Source organism: Anolis carolinensis, chromosome 1 (assembly GCF_035594765.1).
Source record: "Anolis carolinensis isolate JA03-04 chromosome 1, rAnoCar3.1.pri, whole genome shotgun sequence".
NCBI classification, from domain to species: domain Eukaryota; kingdom Metazoa; phylum Chordata; class Lepidosauria; order Squamata; family Dactyloidae; genus Anolis; species Anolis carolinensis.
The window spans coordinates 242,047,765-242,064,159 of record NC_085841.1 but is presented as its reverse complement, the minus strand read 5'-3'; the positions used below and the strand labels follow the sequence as shown (position 1 = coordinate 242,064,159).

General features: G+C 42.3%; 1 protein-coding gene across 3 annotated transcripts; it reads left to right on the top strand.

Moving 5' to 3' along the window:
- Nucleotides 1-51: 51 nt before the first annotated feature.
- Nucleotides 52-14,819, top strand: LOC100554014 (keratin, type II cytoskeletal 8). 3 transcript variants are annotated; one of them, XM_003214948.4, is made up of 9 exons: nucleotides 55-497; nucleotides 6,296-6,504; nucleotides 6,629-6,689; nucleotides 7,179-7,274; nucleotides 8,223-8,387; nucleotides 10,019-10,144; nucleotides 11,575-11,795; nucleotides 12,784-12,833; nucleotides 14,591-14,819. In XM_003214948.4, exons 1-9 carry the CDS (start codon nucleotides 210-212, stop codon nucleotides 14,749-14,751), a joined length of 1,377 nt encoding a protein of 458 aa, XP_003214996.2. In that variant the 5' UTR covers nucleotides 55-209; the 3' UTR covers nucleotides 14,752-14,819. The 3 variants fall into 3 exon arrangements, with proteins under 3 accessions (XP_062823394.1, XP_003214996.2, XP_008108527.2); XM_008110320.3 differs by having other exon boundaries at nucleotides 58-497; nucleotides 14,562-14,819; XM_062967324.1 differs by lacking the exons at nucleotides 12,784-12,833; nucleotides 14,591-14,819 and adding an exon at nucleotides 11,992-12,765 and having other exon boundaries at nucleotides 52-497.
- Nucleotides 14,820-16,395: the final 1,576 nt, after the last annotated feature.

Below are 16,395 nucleotides of genomic sequence, written 5' to 3'. Positions count from 1 at the left end.
AAGTTTGTCACTGAGGAGAATGGAAGGCGCTCGGCGCCGTGATTGGTCGGTGCTCTCCGTTACTGCCACGCCATTGGATGGGCTTGCCTGAAGGGGGTGGGGTAGTCTGGTGAGATGTCTACAGGTGGGCAAAGGTGGGGCCTTGGCCCTCCTCGGCCTTATAAATAGGTGGCTTCATCCTCCCGGCGTTGTCTCCGGAGATTTCCAGCATGAGCCTCGCCTATCCCCGCGCGGGGAGCCTGAGCTTCAGCAGCCGCTCCCAGGGCTCCCTCTCCCTGCCCAACCGGAGCTCATGGTCCCGGGCCAGCCCGGGGGGCTTCCAGCCGGGGCTCTTCCGAGGGGCGGGGGCCGGCGGCACTTCCCTCTCCGCCTCGCCCGCTTTCCTGATCTCCTCCCTGCCCAGCCTGGAGATCGACCCCAAGCTGCACCAGATCCGCACGGAGGAGAAGGAACAGATCAAGGGGCTCAACAACCAGTTCGCCTCCTTCATCGACAAGGTATTGGCCCTTTATGTCTCTGAGAGACAAAGAGAAAAAGACAGATCTATCTACACAGGGTAGAATGAATGCAGCTTGGCCCCAGTTTAACTGCTGTGGCCCAAGACTGTGGAATCAGGGAAGCTGCACTTTGATGAGGCTCCAGCACTTTTTGACAGAGTAGGCTAAAGACCTTGTAAAACTACAACTCCCAGGATTCCATAGCATTGAGCAGTTGGGTTGCTGTCAGTTTTCCAGGCTGTATGGCCATGTTCCAAAAGTATTACAGTAGAGTCTCAGTTATCCAAGCCTCGCTTATCCAAGCCTCTGGATAATCCAAGCCATTTTTGTAGTCAATGTTTTATTTATTTATTTATTTATTTGCAGTATTTATATTCCACCCTTCTCACCCCAAAGGGGACTCAGGGCGGATTACAATGAACACATATATGGCAAACATTCAATGCCAACAGACAAACAACATTCAGTTTTTTAGACAGACACAGAGGCATTTTTTAACATCTTTCCAGCTTCATGATTCCGGCCACAGGGGGAGCTGTTGCTTCACCGTCCATTGGTGGCTGTTCTTCCTCTTCTTTTCCTCGTGAGCAGTTTTATGGTGTTGTAGATTAGTTAAATTAGCCTCCCGCATAAAGCGTCCCTAAATTTTCCCTAATTGACAGATGCAACTGTCTTTCGGGGCTGCTAGGTCAACAGCAAGCCGGGGCTATTTTATTTTTTTTATGGTCGGAGGCTTAACCCGACCCGGGCTTCGAACTCATGACCTCTCGGTCAGTAGTGATTTATAGCAGCTGGTTACTAGCCAGCTGCGCCACAGCCCGGCCCCATGATCATATATCATGATATTTTGGTGCTAAATTCGTAAATACAGTAATTACAACATAACATTACTGCGTATTGAACTACTTTTTCTGTCAAATTTGTTGTATAACATGATGTTTTGGTGCTTAATTTGTAAAATCATAACCTAATTTGATGTTTAATAGGCTTTTCCTTAATCCCTCCTTATTATCCAAGATATTCTCTTATCCAAGCTTCTGCTGGCCCGTTTAGCTTGGATAAGGGAGACTCTACTGTATTTCCTGTCATTTCGCCCACATCTATGGCAGGCATCCTTAGAGGTTGTGAGATCTGTTGGAAACTAGGCAAATGGGGTTTATCTATGTGTGGAAAGTCCAGGGTGGGAGAAAGAACTTTTGTCTGTTTGAGGCAAGTGTGAATGTTGCAATTGGTAACCTTGATTAGCATTGAATAGCCTGGCAACTTTCAAGCCTGGCTGTAAAACTTTAATCTTTAGGGTGCCACATGACCTATGTTTTACTCTCACTTCAAACAAAATCTTTGCAATGTTACCCACACATCACACATGTCTTGTTTAAGCTTAGATGAAAGGTTTTCTGTCTGCCTCTTTCTTCCTTTCTGTCTTTCTGTCTGCCTGTCTCTGTTTAGCTATTGTCTCTGACTGACTGTCTTTGTGTGTGTGTCTCTCTGTCTGGAATTTTTTTAAGTTATTTTAATCCCACTGCTAACTCTAACATTGGATTGGGGAGTGGTTATAAACTAGTTTCCTTAAGCAACATTTTAATTTTTTTTTGTTTTGGGAACAGAAAATAAAACAAGATCTAATGTGAATTTTAAACGATGACATACAGTCAGTTTTCTAAAAGGAGCCATGGTGGCACAATGGGTTAAACCCTTGTGCTGGCTGAACTGCTGGTCCTGAAGGTTGGGTTGCTGACCTGAAGGTTACTGATTCGAATCTGCAAGATGGGTTGAGCTCCTGTCTGTCAGCTCTAGCTTGCAGGGACATGAGAGAAGCCTCCCAGGCATCCCTTGGGCAATGTCTCTCACACCAGAAGCGATGTGCAGTATGTTCTCAAGTTGTTTCTGACATGATAAAAAGTTTTCTAAACTCTCTCTAAGAGCCAGGTGAACAACACACAGTACCACAATTTCAGCTATATTCCCAATGGTATGTTTCTTTGAATCCAGTAATGATTCTCCACCACAGCACACATACAGTCAGCCATTCAGTATTTAGTGTACCCTAATGGAGGAATTAACAAATGTTTAACTCCAATTTTTGAAAGCTCTCTTAATTTTTGAATTAACTCTTTTAAAAAAGCAGTAACCTAAATCCTAATAGATAGTCCCAACTATAGTTTGTCATTGTGTGCCTTCAAGTACTGAAACTTGAGTACTGTTTCATAGTGTTTTCTTGGCAAGAGCTGTTCAGAAGGAGTTTGCCATTGCTTTCCCCTGAGAGTTTTCATGGCTGAGTAGGGCTTCACACTCTGGACTTCTGAAGTCTTAGTCCAACTTTATGACTTTTACACTTTGGTGTTTTTTTTATTTTAAGGGGGGGTCTTCTTGACAGGATTTATTGAAAGAAGGGTTGCCCTTCTGAGGCTGAGAGAATGTGTTTTCTCATAAATCACTCAAGGAAACCAGCTGAATAACTTTAGAAAAATCATGCTCACTCAGACTCAGAGCAAGGGCTCAACAAACCCTACTGAACAAATCATGCCCCCCCCCCAAAAAAAACCAAACCCCATGATAGATTCTACTTAGAGTCACCATAATTCAGAAATAAAAGCAGGGAGCCCGCAGTGGCGCAATGAGTTAAACCCTTGTGCCGGCAGGACTGCTGACCAAAAAGTCAGCCGTTCAAATCCAGGGAGCGTTCGGGATCCACATTGCTCTCTGGAAGTAGGTAAACTACATCTCCAAAACTCAAGGTCAATACCCACCAAATCCTTCCAGTATTTTCTGTCGGTCATGGGAGTTCTGTATGCCAAGTTTGGTTCAATTCCATTTTTGTTGGAGTTCAGAATACTCTTTGATTTTAGGTGACCGATAAACTCCAGCAACTACAACTCCTAAATGACAAAATCAATCCCCTCAGTATTCAAATTTGGGCATATCGGATATTTGTGCCAAATTTGTCCCAGTGAATGAAAATACCAGATATTTACGTTACAGTTTACATTACAGTTATGAAGTAGCACCGAAAATAATTTTATAGTTTGGGGTTACCACAACATGAGGAACTGTCATGGCATTAGAAAGGTTGAGAACCACTGTTCTAGGTACAGTTCCTGAAACCTTTCTTTTGAATGAGTGAAACAACATTACAACTCATCTTCAGGGTGTTGGGTATTTTTGTCAGCTTTGCCCAACAGATTGCCTATTTGCATCAAATATCGGTATACTTGTTAGTATATATGATGTGAGATACAGTAGAGTCTCACTTATCCAACACTCGCTTATCCAACATTCTGGATTATCCAAGGCATTTTTGTAGTCAATGTTTTCAATACATCATGATATTTTGGTGCTAAATTCGTAAATACAGTAATTACTACATAGCATTACTGTGTATTGAACTACTTTTTCTGTCAAATTTGTTATATAACATGATGTTTTGGTGCTTAATTTGTAAAAACATAACCTAATTTAATGTTTAATAGACTTTTCCTTAATCTCTCCTTATTATCCAACATATTCGCTTATCCAACGTTCTGCCGGCCCGTTTACGTTGGATAAGTGAGACTCTACTGTACTTATGGCCCAAACCTCATTTCTGAATTGTATGGGACAATGAAATAAAGATGTCTTATGCCCCCTGGTGGAGAAATATGTCAAATAGAAATGGCTGTAGTTTTACAAAACTTTGGCTGAGCTTCTTCAAATCAAAAATCTTAATTCAAATGAAAAGGACATGCAGTGCCCTCCAACCCGCAGCAAGATTTCTGATGTTCTTTATGGTTTCCTGCTTTAAAATGAGAGACTTGGAATGGGAGTGGGGGCAAAAAAAAAAAGCTCTGTATGGTCTTGCTCAAATTTAACACATGTGTGTAATCAGTTTCTTCAGTGTTTTTGCAATGACAGTTCATATGGCAATAGAAATAGTTAAACTGCATTATATGGGTCTACACCAGGCCTGCACAACCTTTGGCCCTCTAGGTGCTTTGGACTTCAGCTTCCAGAATTCCTGAGAATCGGACTGCTGGCTAGAGCTTCTGGGAGTTGGAGACCCAAACAACTGGAGGGCCAAAGGCTGTACAGGCCTGGTCTGCACTGATCATATAATACAGTGTAGATCTAGCCTCAGAAGCCTTTTAGCTACGGTACTGCCTAGCTCAGCGTTTCTCAACCTGGGCATTGGGACCCCTGGGTGGGTCATGGGGGGGTGTCAGAGGGGTCACCAAAGACCATCAGAAAACACATATTAATTCACAGTGCTCTCCGGAGGTAGGTGAACTACATTTCCCCTAAATCACTGTCAATTCCTCCCAGATTCCTCCAGTATTTTCTGTTGGTCGTAGGGATTCTGTGTGGGAAGTTTGGCCCAATTCTATTGTTGGTGGGATTCAAGGGGCTCTTTGGTTGTTGGTGAACTATAAATCTCAGCAACTACAACTCACAAATGTCAAGGTATATTTTCCCCAAACTCCATCAGTGTTCACATTTGGGCTTATTGAGTATTTGTGCCAAATTTGGTCCAGATCTATCATTATTTGAGTCCACAGTGCTCTCTGGATGTGGGTGAACTATGTTACCAGGTGAGTGTACAGCGGAATCAGCAGCGTCCAGTTAACACCATGTGCAAAAGACTCAGACCAGGCAGAGGAATTGAAAGAACAAAAGGAAACTTTACTTGTTGAGTTGAAGACAAATAAACAGTTCAGCAATCGTACAATGTCCTTGTAGTTGCATAGGATCAATAACTAATCAATCAGCATTCAAAATATATCCAGCATAGCATATTTAAATCAGCTACTTGACCGTAGCCAGAGAGCATGTCTATTTCTGTGCTCTCCCTCCAAGCTCAAATTCCCAGCCATCTGCCAGCAAACAGATACATTGTTGTTTTAGGCATGGCTTGTCTCTCTGCAAAACTGAGCTCTTTTGCAGAGATCTCCTGCAAACATCTTTGCAAGGATTTCTTTACACACACACATAGCAATTTGGCGCAATAAACTACAACTCCAAAACTCAACGTCAATGCCCACCAAACTCTACAGTATTTTCTGTTGGTCATGGGAGTTCTGTGTGGCAAGTTTGATTCAGTTTCATCATTGGTGGAGTCCAGAATGCTATATGATTGTAGATTAACTATCAATCCCAGCAACTACAACTCCGAAATGACAAAATCAATCTCCCCCAACCTCACCAGTATTCAAATTTGGGCGTATCGGGTATTTGTGCCACATTTGGTCTAGTGAATGAAAATACATCTTGCATATCAGATATTTACAATATGATTCATAACAGTAGCAAAATTACAATTATGAAAAAAGCAACAAAAATAATTTTATGATTGGGGGTCACCACAACATGAGGAATTGCATTAAGAGGTCGCAGGATTAGGAAGGTTGAGAACCACTGGCCTAGCTTAAGAGGTGGGGTAGCATTGGCAGAGGCAGCTACAACAGTGGAGCTTTCTTCTTGCAGTTACATCTGCCAATACTTTTTCTTGGCCATTAAAGTGAGAACACTGACATTATTCATTTCATGCTGATGTATGTGCATGCAACTAGAAGGCCAGCCTTACCATGAACCAATGCACAAGAGCAGTGGGCATTAAATATATCAGTTTCTTCCATTGGCCATTTGCACAGGTTGGATTTCTGAATAATGCATTCAACTCAGAATTATGAGTTTTTGCAGAGTGGCTTTTAAGGTCTGTCCACAATAGCATGCTAGTCTAGTACAAGGTGAATTTTGGAAAAGAGTTTCTTATCCTAGTGCTCATGCTACATTATTATTTCTCTATTTGGTTCCTATTTACTAAGGTGCGGAAACTTGAGCAGCAAAACAAAGTGCTGGAAACACAGCTGAGGCTTCTGAAAAACAAAGATCAGTACAAATCCAATGTGGGACGCATCATGACAGCCCACAGCCAGCCCCTGAAGCAGCAAATTGATGCACTGAATCAGGACAAGGTGAAGCTGCAAAATGAACTGGACCATACTCAGGCCCTTCTGGAGGAACTGAAGAGTAGGTAGGTTTGTAAAGGGACAATGAGGTGAGATGGTGGTTGATCCATTATCAGACCTTAGGCAAAGTGTTTGTGTGGCGTTTCCCATTGCACTTCACACATGGACTCTCCTCTCTCTGACGTGTAGGTATGAAGATGAAATCAATCGGCGTAATCAGCTGGAAAATGAATTTGTGATCACTAAGAAGGTAGGTTCAAGACATGGAAATAATGTTGGTGCTCAAAAGGGATTGATAGGAGAGTATCCTTCCACCACACCTCCAATTCCATCTCCATCATTTGCAGTGGTGAAAGGTGTCTGTTTGTGATAGCACATGTCCTCGAACACATGTCTTGCATTTCTGATGTCTTGCTTTATGATCACATTTGTGACATCTGCTCCAGAAGTTCAAGAGATTGCTATGAGCCTTCCTTTTACTACCTATGTTCAATTGTCTCATGTACTGTATGCTATATGTCTTTCTTGCTTCCATTGGGGGTCTGGTAAAATAATGCCTTTCAATTTTTCAATGTCTTTTAACTTTTCTATGTGAAATGAAAGGAGGGAACCATGTCCTTTGCCTCAGGTAGCACCCTACTTTGGATTGACTTCCCCATAATACACACAATCTTTTGGGACCCAAGGAATAAAAAAAATTGTTCTCATAAGTCTGGTGACCACTTCTGTCCTTTTGCAGGATCTTGATGACATCTATTTGCAGAAGGTGGATGTAGAGTCTAAAGTAGAAGGGATCTCCAATGAAATCAAATACCTCAAGCAGCTCTTTGAAGAGGTGGGTTCCAGGTGGGAGGAACTGTGATGACACTGTTAATTATAAATGATTTGAGGAGTTTTTTGTGAGTCACGAGTTGCTTGAAAAACTGCAAGTTGCTTCTAGTGTGAGAGAATTGGCCATCTGCAAGGACGTTGCCCAGAGGACGCCTGGATATTTTGATGTTTTTACCATCCTTGTGGGTGGCTTCTCTCATGTCCCTGCATAGAGCTGGAGCTGATAGAGGGAACTCATCCGTATTCTTCCCGGGTTGGATTCGAACCAGTAGCCTTCAGGTCAGCAACTCCACCTTCAAGTCATCAGTCCTGCTGGCACAAGGGTTTAATCCGCTGCGCCACTGGGGGCTCCACTTAATGATGGAAGTGGGAGGGATTTGCTTCTCTCACTTCCATCTCTAAGTTGGGAAACTCTTAGAGGAGTATTGCAGGAAGGTAAATGAGTGCAAGGACTGAACTTATCCTCAACATTATCCAGTTTCCCATCTGAGCCATTCTGGAATTCCAACTTCCCCTGCCATTTTTAGGTTTATATTTTCTCCTGATGTTAAGTCTAGTCGCTTCTGGCTCTAGGGGTTGGTGCTCATCTCCATTTCTAAGCCAAAGAGCCAGCGTTGTCCGTAGACACGTCCAAGGTCATGTGGCCGGCATGACTGCATGCATTGTCAAGTAGTAAAGGTAAAGGTTTTCCCCTGATATTAAGGCTGGCATGACTGCATGGAGCACCGTTAACTTCCCACCAGAGCGGTACCTATTGATCTACTCACATTTGCATGTTTTTGAACTGCTAGCTTGGCAGAAGCTGGGGCTAGCAGTGGGAGCTCATCCTGCTCCCCGGATTAAAACCACCGACCTTTCAGTCAGCAAGTTCAGCAGCTCAGCGGTTTAACCTGCTATGCCATCAGTGGTCCTACCATTTAGTTATTCGTATTCTTTCTCTATCCCCATCCAGGAGATCCGTGAATTACAATCTCAGATTCAAAATGCAATGGTCACTGTGGAGATGGACAACAACCGGGAGTTGGAGATGAAACACATAATTGATGAGGTGAAAGAACAGTACAAGGCTATGGCAGTCAAAGGCCGTGACGAGGCCGAGCAATGGTACAAGAACAAGGCAAGTTTTGTTTCCATTAGCATGTATTCTTATCATGATATCACATTTCATACATGTATATGTGCATACACACATACAGAGGTACATGTACATTTCCAAACATTGGTGTCACATACTTCATTTCGTTCTTCCTCTTCTTTCAGATGATAATTCAGATGATCTTATCTTAATATATTCAGCATGAATAAAAAACATAACTGGAAACATAATCAAACCTATGTGATGGTTAACTTTCACCAATTCCATTAGCAATGTTCTTGCTAAGAGATTCTTACCAGTATTTCCTGTCTAATATATATCTCTGTGCCAGAGCAGAGCTTTGAATGATGCTCTCACTTAATCAAAAAGGGTCCAAGTAATCCCTCAATCGAGTCCTCATGACAAGGTAGGCAATCCTAAATCATGGTTTAATATTAGCTAGAGGAGCATTAATCTCCTCTCTTCTTTTTAATCTAAAACATTAAAATATAAAACCTAAAATATAATTTTGTTGTAATATCTCATCATTGCTTATATATTATCTAAATATCCTTTTCTACTGCAGTGGTACAAGTTTTGGAATAAATCTAGGCATAGTGAAGAAAATTCATTACAGCTACTCCTGCTGGCCAAGATAATTTAAGTGTTACCCTCTTTCACATCTGTTTCCATATTTCATCTGAATTGGATATGATTCAGGTTTTACAGCCCTCATACTTATGTCTTATAGCAGTTCAAGTGCAAATATTTTGCTCCTCTCAATATTCTATTATTTATGGAATTATTAACATTCAATATTAAATACAGTGTAAATGTTTGATCATAAATATTGAATGTTAACTACTCAGCTTTTCCAAACAATTAATATTGAGATACCTGACTTGTTTTAAATGAACTTTTAAAAGAATGGATGATTTCTTCACATAATGATGACAGGGTTGCAGTGAGTTTTCCGGCCTGTATGTCCATATTCCAGAAGCATTCTCTCCCGACATTTCACCCACATCTATGGCAGACATCCTCGGAGGTTGTGAGGTCTGTTGGAAACTAGGCAAGTGGGGTTTATATATCTGTGGAAAGTCCAAGGTGGGAGAAAGAATTCTTATTTGTTGGAGGCAAGTGTGAATGTTGCAATTGGCCAGCTTGAATAGCATTGAATAGCCTTGCAGCTTCAAGTTCTTTCTCTCATCTTGGACATTCCACAGATATATAAACATCACTTGCCTAGTTTCCAAAAGACCTCACAACCTCTGAGATGCCTGCCATAGATATGGGTGAAATGTCAGGAAAACTTACAGCAACCCAGTGATTCTGGCCATGAAAGCCTTCGACAACACATAGTGATGACAATTTGTTGTGTGCCTTCAAGTTGTTTCCTACCTATGTCAACCCTAAAATGAGTTTGCTAGCTGAATAGGATTCAAACCCAAACGAAATCTACATCATGCTGGCACTCAACAATGGCAACTACTTCATCTTTATTACGATTTGGGAGGCCTCTAGCTGAATACACATGGCTCAATGTAACCAACACAACAAGTGAAAAAACACTAGTATTCTTTCCAATGAGGCTTGTCCTGTACTGCTGTGTATAACATCCTGCTAACCCCATTGGCTAAACTTTCCCAGTAATTCTTCCCTTTACCCACCAGTTTGATGACATGGCAAGGCAGACCCAGAAGCACCACGAAGAGCTGAAAGGGACCAAGGGGCAAATTGCTGAACTGACTCGCTATGCCCAGCGTGTCAATGGGGAAATTGAGGCTTTGAAGAATCAGGTAAGCTACTTTCCCTGGACAGAAAAAAAATGTGAGTTGGAAGAGACCTCATGGGCCATCCAGTCCAACCCCCTGCCAAGAAGCAGGAAACCGCACTTCAGCTGATGAAATATGTCTATCATATAGCACATTGGTTGGAATGTGAACAAGATCTTAATTTGCAAATCTGAGCACTGTATTTTGGTAGATAATCATAGAATTGAAGAGTTGGAAGAGACATCATGGGCCATCCTTTCCTGCAATTTGAAGCTATTTGTTCAGCATCCTAGTCTCCCAGGCAGCAGAAAACAAGCTTGCTCCCTCCTCCCTATGACTTCCCTTCACATATTTATACATGGCTATCATGTCTCCTCTCAATCTTCTCTTCTGCAGGCTAAACATGTCCAGCTCTTTAAGCCACTCCTCATAGGGCTTGTTCTCCAGACCCTTAATCATTTTAGGCACCCTCCTCTAGACACATTCCAGCTTGTCAACATCTCCTTTAAATGTGGTGCCCAGACACAAAGATTTGATTGTTTTTTTAATTTTTATATTCATAATTGCATACATTTGCTTATTTTTTAATATATAAGTGTTCCCTCACATCACGGGGATTAGGTTCCAGGACCACCCGCAATAAGTGAAAATCCGCAAAATAGGGACACTATATTTATTTTAATATTTATACATTATTTTAGTAGTTATACACCATTTTAAGTCTTTATCAACCAATCGTGTGTTGATAAATTGCCTCCTTCTTCTCCTGTTGCCTCTTGGACTCCTTTTCTCTCCCTTTGGCTTCTCCTTCCTCTCTTCCTTAGGCTGTAAATTATAATTTTTAATGATTTATAATAGTCTTTTAGTGTTTATTGAACAAAGCGAAACAGTGAATCCGCAAAAAGTGAACTGCAAAGTAGTGAGGGAACACTGTATATTGTATTGTGTCATGTTCACTGTTAGCTGCTTTGAGTCCTTATAATGTGAGAAAGGTGTGATAAAAACGGAGCAAATAAATACGTAAGAATAGTCATCATACTTTGTTGACTGTCACATGCCAGGACTGTCTCTCTCTCTCTCAGCACTTCATCAGATGCAGTCTTTTATGTGTCTTCTCTCTGTTTTTTCTGTGTTGCCAAAACAAGGTCCCATAGAGGCCATCACATGACACAAGGCCACTTCTGGTGAGACTCTGTGGGACTCCCTTTTCGCAGTGCAGAGGAACAGAGCCCAGAATGCCTTCTGAGGAGTTGGGTGGGAAGGAAAGACGTGGGATGGCAGAAGATGGTCTTCAATGGGATGGAATGGAGTTTGGCGGTTCCTCTGCTTCCCCCACCCTCTCACTCATGGGATGCATCTGATAAGGTCTTTGTTGATTGCAGTCGGTTTTCTGTGTAGCTCCACTCCAAACAAAAATGCCAGTCCACCATTTTTCTCCATCCTCCTGCTTACAGAGAGCCAACCTGGAGAATGCTGTGGCAGTGGCTGAAGAGCAAGGAGAGCAAGCTGTACAACATGCCAAAGGCAATATCCAAGACCTGGAAGAGGCACTGAAGCGAGCCAAGCACGACATGGCAGGGAAAGTGCGAGACTACCAAGAGCTGATGAACATCAAGTTGGCTCTTGATATTGAAATTGCCACCTACAGGAAACTGCTGGAAGGAGAAGAGAAAAGGTAAGACAGAGGTCCCAACTGTGGACAAACCCACTGTGAATGGGTGGCGTATTGTTATGCATCAGCTCACAAAATGCCATCAAGAAAAAAAAATGAAAATACTGTCCCACTTATTCTGTTGCTTTTAAAATGTCCCTGTTTTTCCTTCCACCTAACACTTTCCCCCCTTTGTTCTGTCTCACTCCAACTGCTGCAGACTGGGTACAAAGTGCAGGAATAGCTTGTATTCACCTAACTTTGTGTGAGGATACGATTTGGGGGCAAAGTATTGACTTCACCTTTAAACTCAGACAAAAATACACTACTGCAGCCTCTCCTGGTTTGTATGTCTCCCTTATTAATATATTTTGTCATTTCAACCACCATCACCCTGAGGTTTTTTTCATGCTAGGAGTGACTTGAGAAACTGCAAGTCACTTCTGGTGTGAGAGAATTGACCATCTGCAAGGACATTGCCCAGGGGACGCCTGGATGTTTTACCATCCTGTGGAAGGCTTCTCTCATGTCTCCACATGGGAAGCTGGAGCTGACAGACAGGAGCTCACCCGGCTCCCTGGATTCGAACCACTGACCTTTTGGTCAGCAGTCCTGCCGGCAATTGCGCAATTGAAATAATTTGTGGATGAAGGACAAAAGTAGGAGTGAGACACTGGGGCATTTTAAAAGCCGGTAAAAATTAGATGACAGAAGATTAATAGAGATTGTCCATGTCAAGTCAGGACATCTGTAAGATATATGACAAGCATTTCCCAACTGAAGAAATTATTAGGTAGAGAGAATCGGCCAGCTTGGACTGCTACTAAAATAAATCCAAAATAGCAACTAATCATTTGCTAGGTAATTGGCTGTATTTTACTGGCTCTTTCACCAAAATAACTTGTTTGGTCTTAACTGGGTTGTGGCACTTATTGTTCTATCTGAGACAGGGTACCATCTGAGGCCAGGTCCATTCCCAAGCTCTGAAGCATTCTGTTGTTTCTTTTCTCAGGATGGCTGTTCAGACTCCAAGTAATCAATTCAGTGCTATTGACAAATTGGGTGAGTATCGCCCCTGCTCTGATCGTTATGTGGGGTTCTTCATAATACCAGTTTGTTAAAAGGCATGATGAAAGGGGATATTCATCAAATGGAAACATTTACACTGCTGGTGCTATAATCCTATGACATTTCTTGTTTCTTCTCTGGAGATTGCTAATAATATGATTTCATCCTTTTTTTATTACTTGCCTGTGATTTTCTGGGTTTCTCCCCCAAGATTCTGAGCATATCCTGACAGAGAGCCAAAACCCCTTAGCACTCAAAACATTTCCTCTGGAATATCTTTTTCTAATTATGGCTACATGTCCCTGCATTTTCAAATACCAGTTGAATATCTGATGTTCGCCTTTGACACTCAACATTTGATAACTGGCCATCTGATACGGATAGTCTCTTTGATTATTAATGTGCAACATTATGTAAGGGAGCCACGGTGGTGTACCGGGTTCGAAAACATGCAAATGTGAGTAGATCAATAGGTACCGCTCCAGCAGAAAGTTAACAGTGCTCCATGCAGTCATGCTGGCCACATGACCTTGGAGGTGTCTACGGACAACTCCGGCTCTTCGGCTTAGAAATGGAGATGAGCACTATTTATTTACCACACTTTGTATCCCAGCCTTTTCACCCCAAAAGGGGCTCAGAGTGGCCTTACAAAGGCAACGATTTGATACCACACATATACATATTGATAAATAAAGGATGCATTAAAATCCAAAACAATTAAAAATATCAACATTAAAACATCAATTAAAATCATGCAATCCAAGTCAAACTCCAGGGCTGTTCCATTCGTCATTATGTTATTTTGTAACCTCTTATTGCACTGCTCAAATTTAGTGACCAACGGCTTGGTCCCAATGCCATGTTTTTAGGTCAGGAGGAAGGGGGCTGATCTAATCTCGCTGGAGGGGGAGTTCCCTAGACGAGGGACCACCACTTGTCCCCACCACCTCATCTGAGAAGGAGGTGGGACTGAGAGCAGGGCCTCCCCCAACGATCCTAGCCTTAGAAATGTTCACTGTAGGCCAGGGCTGGAGAAGCTTTGCCCTTTCAGAGGTCATTGGGTTTCAATTCCCATCATCTCACTATCCAATTCCCATCAGCCTCCAATATGGCCAGGATGATGGGAGAAGCTATCTACAACAACAACAACAACAACAACAACAACAACAACAACAACAACACAATAATAATAATAATCATCATCATCATCAGAAAATACATCACACAGTCCTAGACACTTGGGAAGTGTTCGACTTGTGATTTTGTGATACAAAATCCAGCATATCTATCTTGTTTGCTCTGTCATACAATAAAATAATAACTTTATTTTTGTACCCCGCCTCCATCTCCCCGAAGGGACTCGGGGCAGCCTACATATGGCACAAGGTGCCTAAAACAATGCAACATTGAGTGAGTGAAGGCTCCTCATCCTTGCTCATCCATTTCATCTGAACTTTGATGGAATGAGGACATCAATCAGTGTGTGAATTGTCTCCCTGTCAGGTAATGGTTTCTCTGTCAGTTAGATCTTACTCTTGTCCCCAGAAAATCAACATTAATCTTTTGTTTGGTTCAAGGGACTGGTTGGCCTTCTGACTCTTGGATGTATTTGTCTGGTTTGCTTGGAAGATTTCTCTGATCTCCTCTTCTTTCTCAAATCGTTCTGGGGAGCCAATATGAAACTCTTCTCTGAATCCTTCCTTCTCTGATCTCTTAACCTAGATTTCTAAACCCATCCATTGCTTATGCAGCTGGGCTCCTAACTCAGGGAGCACCATTACCATCCCACAACGGGACTCCGGGGACTGCCTTTGCCACCAACAGCTCACTGAAGAGGCCCTTGCTGATCAAAACCATTGAGACCAAGGATGGGAAGGTCCTTTCTGAGGCCAGTCACCTCTCAGAGATGTAGCTGTGAGTGGAGTAAGCCAAAAAGAGCAGCTGGATTTGCAAACTTTTGAATAAATTGCTATTTTAAAACCTCTGACTCCTGATGATGGCCTTGCCTACACATCTCAGCCTTCTTTTACTACAGGGTATCTCTCCAATCTACCACAGATGGTCCTGCAGCTTGTGCTTTTCTCGTAACATTTCATGTGGGAACATAAAGGAATGTTTTATTCCAACCTGAGTTCTAACAGAAGCACTATGTGCTGAGTCCCTGGTCTCCCAGGCATTTTCTTCCTTACATGCCTGTGCATCATAAGTTTCCTCTGTCTGCTTTGAAGTGGGAGGTTTTGACCTCTCCAGATAACATGTATGAGGGGTTGTGCCAAGCACGCACATTCTCAGACTGCAGGCAGATGGAGATCTCAAGTTTTAAAAAAGATGGGATTCAAGCCACATTGAGAGGGTCTGGAGAAGATCGTCAGACGGTTGAAGGGTTGTATCTACACAGGGAAAGCAGCAATAATTTCCAGTAGCTGCTGAAATTGTAGTATAGAGACAAGCCCAGCTCAACAGACAATATCAGTTCTCTTTGATAGTCACTTAAGACACTTCTATACATTACATTTATAATAGGTTTCTAATAAGAACCTGCACTTTCAGAGAAATGCATACTATCTGAGGTTGTTATGGAAAGTAATTGAATTACTATTCACTTCCAGATTCACTCACAGAACTACAATTTCCAGAGTTCTGCTAATGGAGAATGGCTGGAAAACCACTACAAGACTATAATAAAAATATACCCTTAGTCTGTTGTCATAATGGAAAGGAGAACCAGAGCCCCCAGTGGCGCAGTGGATTAAACCCTCGTGCCGGCAGGTCTGATGACTTGAAGGTTGGGTTGCTGACTAAAAGTTGCCAGTTCAAATCCAACTTGGGGAGAGCACGGATGAGATCCTTCTATCAGCTCCAGCTCCATTCGGGGACATGAGAGAAGCCTCCCACAAGGATAGTAAAAACATCAAAACATCTGGGCGTCCCCTGGGCAACGTCCTTGCAGACGACCAATTCTCTCACACCAGAAGTGACTTGCAGTTTCTCAAGTCAGTCCTGACACAGAAAAAAAGTGAAAGGAAAATCAAAAGGATTTACATTGCTTTAGGAGAGTAACCTTGGTTTAATGAAAAATATTAATGAAAATAACTCACATAGTAAATGTGAAGAGATAGGCAACTGGGGCCCCATGTACACTGCCATATAATACAGTTTGGAATGGCATTATATGGTCAGTATAAGCATTATAAAGCAGTTTAATTGCATTATGAGTCTACACTGACGATATAATGCAGCTTCAAACTGCATTATATGGCAGTGTAAGTGGAACCCATGTGCCCTCAAGATATCCTGGAATAAAACTTCCAGTAGATACATCCAACAAAGAAAATGGCCAGGACTTTTGACAGTTGTACTCTAAATGATCTGGAGAACACCAGATTGCTCATCTGTGCTCTGACTCAGTTTCCTCTACTGTGCCTCATTTCATTTCACATCAGTTCTGAGGCAAAATATAGAAGTGACGGGAAGGTAGGTTATCCTTGTAATACAATCTCAACAGGGCGAAACCAAAAATCTCCAGGACGCCACAGTACATGCTGGCAGATGGAAT